Below are 15,763 nucleotides of genomic sequence, written 5' to 3'. Positions count from 1 at the left end.
AAACTTTTTGCTACAACTGTACCATGTGACTTGCTGCAATGCAGGGATATTGCATTTTTGTTTTGTGTGGGTTTTTTTTTTTCTGGCTTGTTGTTGCAAGCAGTAAAGCTGGGCTGATTGTTCATGATTAATAAATGATTAAGCACAAGTCTGTAAATTACATCTTATGTGCACTTTGGTTTAATTAATTAAGTTTGTTCTTTCCACCATGAAAAGAGGAAGAGTGGGCCACCGGAACAGTCTGACAAAGGTTGTATCAAAGTGTTTTTCCTTAAGAAGTAAAAAGAGTGAATTTTGCATATACACTGCAGCTCCTCACCATGTGTGATGTGATAGCTCTAACTTTGGATAATAAGAAAGTTACTGCTGTATAGCTAGTTTTCCCCATAATGTGCCATGACTCTAACAGCAAACAGGCCAGTTTGGATGAATTCACTTAGGTGAAAAGTTAACATATGGGTCATTATGATACAAAAAGGAAGTCAAGTGATCTAACTGGACCTATCAATGGACCACATATACTGTTCAAATGAACTCATGATTCCCCCCATGTGGTAATATATGTGCAGTAACAGGCATCTCCAAGTTTTCTTTGCAGAATTTATTCAGTCAATTGTTAAATATTTATTGACAGGTTTGTCAGCTAATTACTTGAATCACACAATACACAAGAAGATATTCTGGATTTTGGCAATAAAATCTTAATAAAGCTTCAGATAAGTCACTTGTCAGCATATGCAACTGGACCATCGTACAATCTGGCAATCAATGCCTTTTTCATTGTACTCATGTTGGCATCTCTGTCTTTCTATATTTGCATGTTTCTATAATGACTCGGGGCGGTGGCCCTTCAGGTAATAGACCCATGAGTAGGGCTTCCTGTGGCCCTCAGAGCTCTGACTGGAGATGGTCAAGGTGCCAAACCACGGTCCTGGAGAGCCATCTGGAGGAGCCTCAAAGGACACCTGGATGTTCTGAATCTCTTTGGATTTGATGCTTCCCCCTCCTTTGACTGTAAAATGGTGGTTGTCAACCTATAGGCATAAACAGGGTTCAGGTTACATAAAATCAAAATAAGCTGCACTATTAAGTGAAGCACATAAACTGAAGCATTTATCAATGCTAAAAAAAAATGCTAAAGTGAAAGTTGTATCAGAGAGAAGCAGGAGTCAAATCTGTTGAAACATAGGGTTGCACAACAGAGTTGCACAATTCTGCCATCTGTTCCAGGCTAAATTTAATGTTTCATGGTGTCACAGTGAACACAGTGTAAATACTCCTCAGTAAAACATCCCTGTTTTTAATAACATTGACTTTTTTTGATGTGTTTGAATTAGTATGTTGGAAATCACTTAATGTTATGTCAATAAGACATTTTTAGCTTTACGCCACTGCTTGGTCTGGTTTTCTCACTGTGCCCATTTTCACAAATTCTACTTGGTCTTTACCAGAAAAGAGAAAGCTGTGGTTTGCAGGAACACATTCTTGAAGGGGATGATGATGTTCCCACCGGCTTTAATGCTGAACGGGCCCCGAGACTGGGGGGGTAAGCATAACCCATGTAAGGGAAATATGTATTCTCCACCAACTCCTGAAGACAGGCTGAGCTGGCCTTTCACTTCTCCCAGCTGAGAAGGCTCAAAACAGACGTCCACGCTGGCCTCTGAGCCCACGTGGAAACCCGGAGTTACACTCACACTCTTGTCCACGATAAAGTCTGGGTAATCAGTCTGGAGGAGAGAGACAACACAAGGAAATTCCTGTTTAAAACTGACAGAAAGATACAGACACTGAGTTGTGTGTTGACAAATTATAAAGAACACATAAAAAGGTGTCTTAAGAAGTGATAAAGGCTGACACTGAATGCATATAAAGTCATCCTAGCATGAATGTATACAAAGACAGAAGAGGGCTATTTCTTCTTCTTTGTTTTGTTTTTACCTTACAGAAGTATGTGGTTTTGAAGCGGGCATAGTTGATAAACTTTACAGTGATGGTGTGGCTACGGCCCAGTAAAGCGTTAAAGTGCACAGTTTTCTCTGGTGCCGGAGGCAGAGCTCTGAGAAGCAGATCATAGTGGAAGTGGCCCAGCTCACTGCTGAACAAAGTTAGCCGTGCTGTAGACTCGCCTGCTTGCAGAGGCTTGTACTCGAAAGGCAAAACACCCTAAAAGGAAAGGCAGACATTCACAGACAGTGCCAATAAGAGTTTGTTTATGGAAACACAGTTAGGGGTTTTGTTTCTTTGTTTTCCAAGTATGATGGAAGACGTATTCAGTATTCACCTTGGACTGGCCTGGCACCGTGTGCTGAGGTGGGACAATGATATCACGGCTTTTACACTCAGTGGTGAGGCAGGAAGCTGTGGTAAGGGGGTTCTCTAGTTGAACGGTGGCTGAGGCTGCCCGGCGAACTGGTGTCACTAATTCTATGGTGGACAGGACTCCTGGAGATGTGGCTTTGAAGGTAACGAGGTAGAACAAGTACTCACCTGTCTCATGGTGACGGAATGTCACCTGAAGAAAAAGATCAAAGGATGTCATGATGGGTAACAAATGTCAGTTCAGATCTCTAAATGTGTAATGTTTGATCAAACCTTGGTGTTAAACTGTCCCTCTGTATATGTAAAGAAAGACATTTCATAGTCCCTGTTAGCATGGGCGGGGACATCGATGAACTTGATGCCCCTGAGGGACACTGTAGCATCTGGTTTATCAGGCTTCACTATCTCTAGCTGCACAAGGAACCTGAGAACACAGATGAGAACATTCATGACATGACTGAGATCATTCCCTCCACTTTTTATTAAAGTGCTAGAATATTTAAATTTTCTATTTCCACTTCACCCAGCTACAGTTTTTATCTCTGGGTCAGTTTAGGCAGCATACACATATTTAAAAAAAACTAGCTGGTAAAGACAGTGGTATATTTTGCTGCTAAATATTTAATAACAGATTTATAACATTGGCAACATGCAATTTAAAGTAGGAGAAAAAAAAACATATATTATTTTTTACACTTGAATGTGTCAGTTACTGCTGCAGAGGTTTAGGAGACGTTTCTGCACTCGTGTCACTTTATCTGGAAATCCAGACAAAGATGTGATAAAAACTTATACCAAGCCACCTGGAACCTCCAAACTAAAGGAGACACACAATATCAGCAGCAACAAAACTTAAATTTCAGTTTTTGGCATTAGGTTCTTTTCACCATTCTGTGGCTTCTGTGGCAGGAATTTCAACAAATATGGCTGAAGAAAAAAGAGAATGCAAGGATGATGATGCTGAATTTGGACCTTATCCTGACAGTAATCATGCCTCGAGAAGTTTTAATAGCAGCCCATTTTTTATTTTGATGTTTTGTATTTGTTTGTTAGTTTGAAGCGGATGTTTGTGGTTGTTCTGATCAATGCAATTACATTATTAACCTGCAAAAACACATTTTTCCTTAATAAAGTTTTATTACACATAAATAAACAATATTTGGTGGTTCCACTAACAAACTTCTCCTGTTAGTAAATTAGCTGAATATCATCTCTTGACCTTGTGCTAACCTTGCTGATTCAGCATGTCATATTAAAATGAACTGACTGTGCCTGTGCTTAGAAAACAGTGCAACTTCCCCATAAATATAACCACACCTTTCAGTGTTTTTACCCTGATTAGTAAATGTGGTCTTAAGTGTTTTACCGCTGTTGCCTAGAGAGCCAGTTGTGCACAGGGAGCAGCACGGTGTGGCTAGTTTTTGCCGGAAGCTCGTGCACAATAGTGTCCTCTGCTTTAGGAGGATCAGCAGTTCCCTGCAAGGAGTACAGCATGCCTGTCCCATCGGGAAAAGCAAAAAAGACTGATCCCTGAGGCAAAAGGAAGGAGAAATGTACAATTTTCAGGGATTAAATCCATTTAATCAATCAATCGTATCTACATACATTTCATATTTAACTCAGTGCCACTAAAATGGCATTGCTCCTCTACCTGATGTTTCTTTCCAGAAGTAGTCATGGTCATAGGTCGGTAGGTGATTGTGAATGCCGTGTTCTGGTGGGGTTCGAAGTTCACAGAGAGTGCAGCACTCCAGTGCTCACCCTCAATGACAGGTGCGATGCTGCAACACTGGTTTGTGGGGTTGAGCACAGACAGGGTCTGAGTGTGAGAGCCACGAACTGGGCAAACAAAATTCACCACCTGCACACAGAGAGATGGCAGCAACAGTTCAGTGACAGATGGCTCAAAGGCGCTGACATTACAAAGAACAGATGATGTGTGAAGTTTAAACTTCTGATGTCAAAACATAATCTTCCCACATCTGAGCTACATCTGCTGCTATGAGAAATTAATTCCTGTGTTATGGTAAAAAATTAGATTACCTTCAACTCAATCTCTAGATAGACTTCTTGTAGCCATTAGTGTTACAGAGCTAATTGAAGCCAAGTAATATTTTTTTAAAAACTCTTATATATGTTTCACATCGCCTGATGTTGACCTCTAACCATTCCTACAATCTGAAACACTCACAGTCATCTTTACTATTGTGCCATCATCTGGTTTCAAATTTATTGAATTTATTGACTGGTTACTGGAAAAACTGTCCCATGTGAGTGAGCAGATTTGTATTAGAAACCTGAAACTATGCCATGCCATGTGGTTATTTAAAATAATTAAATGGAAACAGAATTGCATCGTTAGTTTACTGAATACATACAGCACTGCTGCTCTGCATGTGAATACTGAAAGGTAAGATTAAAGTCTCTCACGTTACTCAATAGCACAAATAATCACTTACACGTGTAAGTCAGTGGTTTTTAAAAGTTAGATCACATACATGCATCATGTAAATATGACACATTCTCATCCTCACTGGTCTTCAAAAGCATTCAGTTAACCTGAAATAGCTCTTAACAAGTAACTATCCAATGATCAATCAGATGTTTTTTTTTTGTTTGTTTACTATATTACTCAACACTGTATTTGTCTGAAAAGGTGCTTCAGTCAAACCTCTCTGCTGGTGGAGGTGGCGATGCAGGAGCCAGTGACAGTAAAGGTGATGGGTGAGGAGGAACCCTCCACAAAGCAGGACAGATTCTCATATCTTGTGTCGTTACGCAGCTCCACAGGGGCAAACGTTACTTGAAAGGAAACTTCCATCCCTGGGTTGATAAATCCTTTTAATGGCACAATGGACAACTCTGCAGGAAAATCCTCTGTTTTCCAGTTAAACCTGTAAGAAGGTGGATTGAAAAGTAAAAAGCAAATAGGAGGATATAATCCTGTGCATGTGACACCTGATTGCAATAACACAATACTGTGTGTCTGTGTGGAGATTTGTTTGCTGGTAGCGTCTAACCTTACCTGGCACTACTGTCGCCAGTATTCGTCATGACAATCTTCTTCTTGACCTGGCAGTGCTGGACCACAGCTCCAAAGGAAAGGCAGTCCTGGTCCAGCTGAACTTCAACACCCTGGTAGTGTTTTGTGAATTATGTTAACGGTAATCGTTGTTATAAGATCATGGCATTCAGTTTAATTCATATTAGTAATACAGTCTATATTCAGAACTTTTTTAAAGGAAGTCTGAAGGAAAGGTTTATTAAAAAATATTTTATGTGACAATTTAGTCCTAGAAGCTGATGCTGATCAAGACACATAAAGAAACAGATTATCTGTTTCACAGTGAAATTTATGTACCTGGCAAGAGCCTTGGATGGTCAGCAGGGGTTGGATCAAGCCTAAACACTTTGCCTGCAGCTCAGCAATGAAGGGACGAATGCGCTGATGAGGTGAGAAATTGATCTGAACATTACATGACCCGCCACTAGACTTCAGCTTCAGCTCACCTTCTGGACTGAAACACAGATCCTGGGAGAGAGGGTGACATGAAGTGCTGCTCGAGTGGACTGCTGTTTATGCATATCTTGCCTGTGTTGTCTGTCTGCATACCTTTTGATCAATTGGTGTATCTGTGCTGAGCATTAGGGTGCAAGAAAGGTCGATACTGCTGCGGTTTACTAGAACCACCTGTTTTTTCATCTTCTGACCCAGTTTCAGAGGTCCCAATTTCACCTTCTTCTGCCTTGGATGCTCAACTTCCAGCTACAAAAAGTCAGGATATCTTATTAAAAACATACTGATTTTGATACATTTTATGGTCAAATTATGAAGCCAGTGGACATCAGAGCATCTTCACATTGGATCCAGGTTTTTGAAAATCTGATATCAATAAAATTATTAAATATGTAGCTTGATTTTATAAATCTTACATGTGTTCAAGTTAATTTTTTCAAACACATAATACAGTTAAATGCTATATTGATATAAGCCTATATTAGATCTAAAAGATGCCTTTTAATCCATCCATAACCACTGTGAGGTGGGTATTCAATCTATGTTCTAGGTGTAGGCTGACAAGCTGCTTCTGGAGGTACCCAGGTACAAGAGAAAGCTCAGAAGGGACAGGGCCTTCTCTATTGCTGCTCCTAATCTGTGGAACAATCTGCCCCAGCACATTGGAGAGGCCTCTTCACTGTCCACTTTTAAAACCCATTTTTACTCCTTGGCTTATGACACAGTCTGACCCTGATTTTATTGTTTTAATCTAATGTGCTGATTTTATTGTATTAAATGTAATTCTAATGATCATTTTATACTCTTTTATTATTTTTTTTGCTATTTGTGCTAATTTTATTATTTTAAATATCATTTTAATTATTATCTAATTTTTTTTTTACGACGAAATTGTATTTTGACAAAAATTCTAAATATAGTTGTTGAGTCCACCACATGCACAGTGATTCTCACCTTCATCTCGATGCCCTGCCCCAGTATCTCCACCTGTTTTGTGACACAGCTGTTTAAGATGAAGGTGAGCTTCTTGTGATACTGACATGGCTCACGAGGATAAAAGGTGAATGGTATCTCTTTTACACCAGCAGGTGACAAAATATCTGCATGGAAGTCCATCTCCAAGAAAGCAGTGTTCTTGAACTGGCACTGGATGCTGAGGAGTAGAAGACAGGAATCTAATTTTAGACTCTCAAAATCTCATTTATTCTGATTATAGTAACAACTGAGTGGTGGAGAGAAACAGAACTGAGGCATCCTGCTGAAAGCACAAGAGTTGAAGGATCAGATTCTGTGAGTCAAATTTTTGTTTATCTACACAGCAACGTGCTGTTCTCAGAGTTACCTGACACAAAAAAACAAAAATCTGAATGATACTAGAGCCTGACTGATATATTGGTGGCGTCACTATCAGCGATATTAGCGATATGCTAGTATTTGTATTTGGGACGAATGATAAACACAAATTAAAAAGTAAAGAAGAGGCAGGAGAAACATCCTTCTACGATGTTCTGAGTGTTGATTTTGCAAAGTTTGTCAAACAGAAATAAACTATGCAACATCAAAATCTGCAGTTTCCCAGTGGCAACATATAAACTGAACAAATACAACAACTGGCTGATTCGAGCAGAATGTAAATGAGTAATCCATGGTTTGCTGCAGCAGTTAAAAAAAAAGCGTATTTTTAAACTGCGACACTGAAAAAATGCTGAGTAAAAATTCGAAATTGAATTAAAAGCAATTTATCAATCAGGCTCTAAATGATCCTCTTGTTTCTGGACCTTCTGTGTGATGTTACTTCCTGTTGTAGGAAGCCTGGGACAAGATTATGTGACAGTGAGCTGAAACCACCATGAAGAGCTGACACAGTCATTAAGTTACTGTAATCAACTGTAAAGTGTTTTGAATGTGCACATGTTTGAGTATAACTGATATTGTCATGTTGCTACCCTATATGAAAAGAATTAAAGATCTGCTTCATGCAAAGTTACAGCAGTGTCTCCCTCTTCTTCCCACGCATCATGCAGAGTTGGCCAGGACAGGACCAGCCAACGAGCCAGATAAGAGTAAAACCAGTAACATCTTTTGAATGTTTGAAGAACCTTGAATCCTAGAAAAACTGGAATTCAAACTACGACAACAACTGTTTAACATTAAGTTACCATAAATCCAGAAAACTAGTTTAGAGATAAGAAATATCAAATGTCAGTTACCTTACATTTTAAAATAAATCTGTTCTGCTCTGATGATATTTGCAGCAAAACATTATGTGTTAATATAATATTAATATTACATATTATATTACATTAATAAATATGAGAACTCTAATCCAATAGTTCATAAAAAAATCATGCTTATGGTTCTGTGACTTAAACACACCTGATGTCCCTTTTGCCGTTGTTCCTTAACACTAGGGTCTGAGTTGCCGGTTCCATACCAGGACAATACAAGAAGCACTTCCCGAAGTTAAGCTTGGTAGAGGAGAATTCGAGAGTGGGTGATACAGCCTTGCCTTTTATATCAAAGGCAAATGTAGGCCCACGTTTCACCTGATGAGATGAATCAAGAAGAAATTTACATCAGAAAGGGAAATGCCCAGAAAGCAAAATTCAATAATTATTATCTTTCACACCTAGGGCTGGGCCATATCATACCATTCACGGTAATACCGGTATAATGTTAGGCAATGATAAGAAAATAAAATGTCGCGATAGAATATGGGTAAAACGCGCATGCGCAGTGCCTTTGTTTTCATACGCACATGGCAGAAAAAGCATGGCGGCGACGGAGAATGAGAAGGCGAAAGAGGATCGTCGAATGAAACAGATGAACCAGAATTGGTTTGTAAAAATGGTGCAACTTCAGTGGTGTGGAACTGGTTTGGCTTTCATCCGTCAGATACACACCAAAGCACATTTTTTGGTAGGGCATGCAAGCGGGCCGTCGTTATTACCGTGTTTTTCGGAAAATAAGTCGCTCTTAAAATCCTTTGATTGTCTGAAAAATGGACAGTGCTCCTTATAATCCTGTGCGCCTTATGTATTCTGGTTGTGCTCACAGACCTCAAACCAATTTTATGTAGTACACGGCGCTCGAAAATCTGTCAAAAAATGTTTTAGCACGACCTTGATAAGCTACAAAGCCACATTATACATGGTTATGCTCAGGATATGTCAGCCCATTTCCACTGGAAATGCCTTTTGGTAAACTGTCAGCAAGGAAACAAAAAAAAACATCACACAATACTCAGATAGACAGACTTAGTTCTAAAAGATGATCTATTTTTATGGTATAACAATAACTGCTAATGAAAATGATAACTTCAGCCAAACTGCCTACATGTACATGAGCTTGTCTTAAAAGAGAACTACAAGCATGATGTTTTCCTTTAGACTTAAAAGCCTCGCTGATCCTTTAAAGCATGTTACCGCTGTAAAAATCCACACCAGCCTATTACCTTGATATTTAGTTTGACGTCTTTGAGGTTGCAAATGCACTGGGGGAAAAAACACAGTGAAGACTGCAGCTGCTTCCCAGCATCGATGGCAGCATTTTGTGTTTTTGTGACTAAGTGCTGTTGCAGTGCTTTGGGGCCCGTTAGTTCAAAGTTCACTTCCAGGATGAATCTTGACAGATTGGACACCAGAAAAGTAAAACTGGATTGCTCTGAAATCCCCACCTGTACAGACAGACACACAGGAAGCTCTAAGTTGTCATGTAAAGGAAGGTGACTGTACATATATACATATGAATATTTTTGTCTGTATCATCAAACTGTGTTGACCTCCCCAAAGTCCAGAGTTTCTTGGTGGTTGGGGGCAATCATTTTGAGGCCCCCCTCTGGCTTCTCAACTTGTACAGAAGTGCTCAGGGTGAAACAATCAGCCTTAATGATCAGTGTGAGTGGCTCTGACTTCTTCTTCACCCTCAGAACCACTTTGAAACTCACATAACCTTCACAGGAAGGTATGAATGACACCAATAACGGCAACCTGCACAAAACAGTTTACAATTATCTGATGCAGTTTTCTCTTAGACTTTCTATAACATGCCATTGGGGAGCATATTTCATCGTTATCTAATTAAGATTATAATGTCATTAACCTGTTTTTGGGTGCCACTGTGCCAGTCATGGGCTCCAATATGAGCCTCGATTGCTGGTCTTCACAGAAAAGAGATGAAGGAACCACAGAGAAATGGAAGGGCTCTTCCTCTTCACTCACAAAATTAACTGCCTGTTCCACTTTTTGTCCTTTAAGAGTACATGGAAAAATTCAAAGTAATCTGTATCAGAATGTGATAAATTAATTTATTCTTAGAAAAACCTATTGTAGCAACACATCTGCCATTAACACCAAGATATCATTAGAGACAGTATATTTACTAATCTTAAGGCATAAACTGAAAGAGGAGCTGTGTTGGAAGTGGGTTGCAAAGCAGCTTGCAGATGCACATCAACCGTGGGCAGGCTAAAGCAACTTAGGTAGCATGCCCTGTGTGAGAGCTGCCAACTGGATTTGGTAGAGCCATCAGCTGATGCAGGCAGGGACTGAGTTGGCAGAGCAGGACATCATCACACTTGCTGTAAATCTATGCTCAATTGTAAGATTGTATTGAATGACGTGTGTTCTTTGTTGCATTTCATTAGCCAAGCCAGTTAAAGACAAAAAATCATCTAATTTTACCATCAAAAGAAGCAAATACGCACAAAGTATAAGTATAAGGGATTATTTGAACGTTTGCGTTTGTATATATTAAAACTGAATTACCAAGAAGCAGTTCCCCAAAGTCAAAGTGAGGTCTGTCGAGATAGGTGATTGGTTCTCTAGCAGTGCCCACACATAGGAAGGGAACAGATAGCGATAGAGTGTCAACAATGAAGGTCCAGAAGGACTCCACTGCATCCAGCTGCTCGGCAACATACTCAAAACACACCTGCAAACAAAGCAGACAAAGCAGGTTCAGGGGTGGCCAAGACTCATTCATGAAAACAGACAAGTTACTGGAGCTCAAATTGCCAAAAACGTTAATGGTGGTTCTGATAGAAAGGTATCAGAATACCCAGTGCATCACAGTTATTTGGTATTTTCATGGCAAAAGAGAGGTGGTGGTGGGGGTGGGGGGCTAGATATCAGGCAGGTGGTCATAATGCTATATACTGTTAGTTCAAGAAAAACACGTGGAGTGAGTGAGATGAATAAAGACAGATAAAGGTAAAAGAAGAGAACCCAAGACTGACAAATGGAGAAAATGAGATCAAGATGGGAATGAGGTAGTACACTCTGTGAGATACTTTACGACGAAAAGACCATCATTGTTATGGGGGGTGCACTCTGTCTATTCTTACTTCTGCTTTGTTCCCAGGGGGAATGACACCAGATGGAACGAGACAGTGGAAATGGCTCCTACTTTTGTCCTCACACCTCCATTTGAATGAGTAGGGCTTACTGGTTGGGTTCACCACACTAAAAGACCTAAAGAGTCAACCGAGAGCATGAAACATCCCGGGTTACACTGACAGAGATAGAAGTTCTAACCTTACTTGCTATTACCTTGTTGATGGTACAGACAAACCAATGGCATGAATCTCCAAAATTCTGGTGTTTGGGTCCAGAAGGCCACTGAATTCAGAGTTACGACGGTTCCCACTGATGTAGTCTGAATCTTCCAGGTCAAAGTGGAATTGGGGCAAAAGGCTGCGGCCACACACTGAGATACACGGGGCCTGTTCCCCATCCTGCAAGTTCTGAATACTGGAAGAAATGTGCATACTCACAAAAAGGAAAGAAAAGCATCCAAACCATTGATGCCATTTTCAAAAAACTTGAAGAAAATACCTAGTTAAACGTTTACCTGCATGGAAATGTTACACTTCCCTTACCTGCAAAACAGCTTTCCCTGAAAAGTGGACACCTGCAGGGGTAAAAAGCGAACAGTGAAGTTCTGCCTGGCACCCGGCTTCATGGTCCCTACGCTGGGTTCAATGCTGAAAGGAGGAAGCTCAGGGTTCAACATTAGAAGTGACAACAAGTTCGCCAGAGGACGGGCTTCAGTCAGTGATCCTGCTGATCTGCTGCCAGGTCGAGAAGTCGAGGTCCCCTCTGTTAAACACCACATGTAGACATTTACACAGAGTCAAGTCCAGGTTTTAAAGTATTCACGTGTAGGTACAGAAAGAAATAGCACTTATTTTCAGGATCAAATCCAACAATGACAAGTTGACCCAATAATATTGATGATATAATATTTCTGTCGTACCTTCTTGGTCACAGCTGACAATATTGCTGCTTGGATCCATGAGAACTTCCCAGGAGAATTCCACCTTCATACTTCCCTCATTCACTACCTGCAGTCTACGTGCGTGTGTGCAGACAACAAAAAAAGTAACACTCAGAAATACTCAGAAAGAAAGACATATTTTTGAATTTACATTTATGGTGCCCACTGTTGAGGAATGTAATGTTAGATATACATCACATATAAGCCTTTAGTGGCTATCTTTTTGATCTTTAGTATTTTCATTTCTATCTGATGAATAAGAAACCCCAAATAATGTTTCACAAGAATACCATGTTATATATTATTAGGTTTGATGACTTGGAATATGTTGTACACAAAACCTGACTTACTGCTGCAGCCTGGTTTGGAAAAGCATGGTGTTCTCAAAGAGGATGGTGTCTGTGCTGCAGCTTAACTTCACATAGTCGCAGACAGCACTGATGCGTAATTCAAGCTCCACCTGAGAGCCGTCGACCACAGAGCAGCAAGGCTCAGGATCTGTTCTTATCACCTGGATAAAAGAATGTGATTTATTAACTTGTCTCCCTATACAGCATTTGACACCACTTGTCTCTCTAGCACAATAAGCTAGGCACCACATGTACCTTGTCCTTTACAGCCTGTTTGGATGCATCCGAAGCTTTCTCTGAAGAACTCAGCCAGTGTACCGTCTTGTGTCGGTCATCCCAGTCAGCTACCTCCTCTACAGGCTGCTGGAACTCCACCTGGCAAACCTTACATCTCATTTGCAGCTGAGACAGAGTCACTGCCTTGCTGGAGCTAAATGTGACAATCACTTCCTTAGAGCAACCAGCATGAAGGTGTCCCACCTGTAACAACAAGCAGCTAAATGTTTTCCTGAGCTGGCAGTAAAACAAGCAAGAGAAAATGTAAAATTACTACAATCAATGTCTTAGGAAAGGAACTGCGTGTGTTCAGAAATAATGTCTATAGCTGTATTTACTATTTGTTGACGCTGGTTTGATTCAAGATTTTTTTTTATTGTCATTGTCATTTTATTGTCAGCACTACCTCAAATATGTAACGCAGAACGAAATTATGTTGCACAAGCTCACATAAAAACAAAAAAACCATCAATACAAAGTTTAAAAAGAGCAAGTATAATAAATAAATGAATATAAAGTCATTGGTACATATTTAAAACGACAAATTATTTAATTATTGCACAAGAGAAATGCTGATTGCACTGAGGCATTATTTTGTTTCAAAAATAATGCCAAACTAACCAGCAACTTTTGACAATGCACATTTTATCACTGCTATGAAAAAGTATTTTTTGGCTCCACCATTTAACAGTTTTGACAGCCTCTGCCACTTTGTTGATATTTTACCTGTGGTGAAAAGCTGACATGAGGTCCACTAGGGGGCCACTCAAACCTCAGCACCTGGCTGCTGCTGTGGTTGGTCATAGTAAAACTTTCTTTGTATGGAACGTTTACATGGCAGTCACCAAAATTCAGCACCTCATAATTACCTATAAACGAGAAATTAGGTCTTTAATAAAAGACTCAAGCTTCTGTTGAACTAAATCACAAGATTAGGAGGTTTTGTAAAAAAATCTTATGCCATACCTTCTTTTTCATCTTCATGATCTATATCCTGCAACGACCTGCTGATGTGATCTAGAGAGACGATTGGCTGGTAAGCCTCTCCTGTTACTTCTATTGTAGTGTTGCTCTGCTGGTTGTCCTTCACTTGCAGTGACATTTTTGCCTTGACACTCAAGGGTTTATCAGAGCAGAAGCCAACCTCAATCTCCACTGGTTCATTAATCTTCAGCTTTAGGTTTACTCTGTGCACCGATTTGTGCTCTGTGGAGAAGGAAAAATGTCAGAAATCACTGAGGAGTGGGAAGTGTGAATGGTTTAAAGCCTCACCCACTAGTTTTCAGTGCATTTGTTAAACTAAAACAAGATCACACTTGACCTCAAAGAAAAGACAGGGTAAAATCGATTCATGTCGGTTAGGATCCATAAATCATAAATTGGGACATAAATTGAATGGGAAGTTCTTGCAATAAGGTCACGTTGATGCTCATGGACTATGAAAAACTGCCAGCTAATGCGATGAATCGTTACAACAATATGTAAGACAGTACCCAGCAATGTTAAGATGGCCACTTAGGAGAGAAAGTCACACTACAGCCTTAAGAACTCAGTTTCTGCAATGTGTCAGGAAGTCTAAGTGACTGATTTGACCATGAGTTAGACAATAGTGAGCAGGCAAGCTTCACTGCATGAAGGATTCAGTGTGTGTGCTTAGATTAAAGAAATGTCAGCTGTATTTTCAGAGCGTCGTGGTAAAACGAGCATTAAAACATTACAGTTAAAATTACAGTGCACTTTTCTGTAGGCGTTGTTTCACAAATACAAGTTTTATTTACCTGAAGCACGCTGTGTGGAGTCCACGGAGGTGTTAATGTTGTCAGACACAGCTTTTAGGGTGAACACTCCATGCTCATCCAGCATGTCAATCTGGACCTATACACATTTTCAGAAAACACATTCATTATTCATGAAATCCTACCTAGACTGTTTGTTATGTTTCTGAATGCATTGTAAATAATAATATTTATATTTTGGTATAATTTGGTTTTGCTGAATTTAAAATGGGTAAACAGACGGAATTTGGAATTTTTCCCTCTTCTCACCTCAGCTGGAACATTTCCATTATTTAACAGCACCAGGGGTCGGATATGTCTGCGCCCTACCGGTACCCGTCTGAAGTGCAGCACTGGGCTTCCTTTACTGCTCCTCAGACCTGGACGTACCACACAAACACTGGGCAGAGTGCCTTGTCCCAAAAGGTCAAACTCCAGCACGCTGGTCTTAATTGTGGGTGTCACTCTTAATCCAGCAGAGAGAAGAGAGCAGGGTGGGAGAAGTCAGCAGCAGAAAACAACCGGTGCTGTTACTCTGTTATTATATACAGTAGTTACAGGGATAAAAAAGGGATAGAAAAACTAAAGACAACACCGCAGTGGCATACACAGTCATTTGCTTCTTTACCTTCCACTTCCCTCCACCTTGGCCTCAAACACAACACTGTAATGCTCCATTGCCTGAGGTGTGAAGGTGACAACAGCAAATGCGTGCGAGAAGCTGGGAATGCTCAGTGTTGTCACAGGCAAGTCAAAGACCTCAATGTGTCGGGATGACTGTAAAACATACATATTTTAGACTCAAACTTCTACCTACATTATGATAGACAGAAACAGTCCTATATACATTTATCCTTGTGACTTTAAACACTTCACCTTAGGCCCAGCACTTCTGATGGCCAAGCTGAGCATGCAGGGGACCTTGCTGCTGTTGGTGAGTTTGAAGCGAGCTTGGCTGGTTTGACCCACCAGGATTTTGTTGAAGATAAACTTATTTTCATCCAGCACAAAAATCCCTTTAGCATTGCAAAACTGCTCTGAAGAAAGCTGGCTACTGCTGCAGCACAGATGGTGTTCCTCAAAGATGGAGGCCATATCCAATACTATGCCTAGAAACCAAAAAAAAGAGCTAGATATAATATGATTTAAGTCAAAGAACGGCTAGCAGTAAGTTTAGAACAGAATTTGATCTTTGATCAAAAATCTTTTTAATATGCCTTTGGTAATTTCAGGACTGTAGAGCTGAG

At 40.1% G+C, this 15,763-nt stretch overlaps 1 protein-coding gene across 1 annotated transcript in view; it reads right to left on the bottom strand.

Moving 5' to 3' along the window:
* Positions 1-593: 593 nt before the first annotated feature.
* LOC146370959 (hydrocephalus-inducing protein homolog) overlaps positions 594-15,763 on the bottom strand; it is a 52,041-nt gene continuing 36,871 nt past the window's right edge. The window contains exons 65-93 of the mRNA XM_084908360.1: positions 15,393-15,625; positions 15,145-15,293; positions 14,787-14,982; positions 14,520-14,616; positions 13,708-13,947; positions 13,468-13,610; positions 12,721-12,945; positions 12,466-12,626; positions 12,095-12,189; positions 11,718-11,937; positions 11,389-11,589; positions 11,184-11,310; positions 10,606-10,771; positions 9,941-10,088; positions 9,621-9,828; positions 9,294-9,515; positions 8,216-8,385; positions 6,794-6,992; positions 5,936-6,088; positions 5,684-5,854; positions 5,348-5,457; positions 4,994-5,216; positions 3,974-4,183; positions 3,689-3,852; positions 2,596-2,746; positions 2,285-2,515; positions 1,942-2,166; positions 1,449-1,730; positions 594-1,034 (exon numbers count right to left, since the gene is read on the bottom strand). Of these exons, the coding sequence (XP_084764486.1) occupies positions 825-1,034; positions 1,449-1,730; positions 1,942-2,166; positions 2,285-2,515; positions 2,596-2,746; positions 3,689-3,852; positions 3,974-4,183; positions 4,994-5,216; positions 5,348-5,457; positions 5,684-5,854; positions 5,936-6,088; positions 6,794-6,992; positions 8,216-8,385; positions 9,294-9,515; positions 9,621-9,828; positions 9,941-10,088; positions 10,606-10,771; positions 11,184-11,310; positions 11,389-11,589; positions 11,718-11,937; positions 12,095-12,189; positions 12,466-12,626; positions 12,721-12,945; positions 13,468-13,610; positions 13,708-13,947; positions 14,520-14,616; positions 14,787-14,982; positions 15,145-15,293; positions 15,393-15,625 (5,330 nt within the window). The 3' untranslated portion in view covers positions 594-824. The remainder of the gene's footprint in view (positions 1,035-1,448; positions 1,731-1,941; positions 2,167-2,284; positions 2,516-2,595; positions 2,747-3,688; positions 3,853-3,973; positions 4,184-4,993; positions 5,217-5,347; positions 5,458-5,683; positions 5,855-5,935; positions 6,089-6,793; positions 6,993-8,215; positions 8,386-9,293; positions 9,516-9,620; positions 9,829-9,940; positions 10,089-10,605; positions 10,772-11,183; positions 11,311-11,388; positions 11,590-11,717; positions 11,938-12,094; positions 12,190-12,465; positions 12,627-12,720; positions 12,946-13,467; positions 13,611-13,707; positions 13,948-14,519; positions 14,617-14,786; positions 14,983-15,144; positions 15,294-15,392; positions 15,626-15,763) is intronic.

Source organism: Perissodus microlepis, chromosome 16, assembly GCF_051167445.1.
Source record: "Perissodus microlepis isolate ML-2025 ecotype Zambia chromosome 16, ASM5116744v1, whole genome shotgun sequence".
NCBI classification, from domain to species: Eukaryota; Metazoa; Chordata; class Actinopteri; order Cichliformes; family Cichlidae; genus Perissodus; species Perissodus microlepis.
This window is presented reverse-complemented; position numbering and strand designations above follow the sequence as displayed.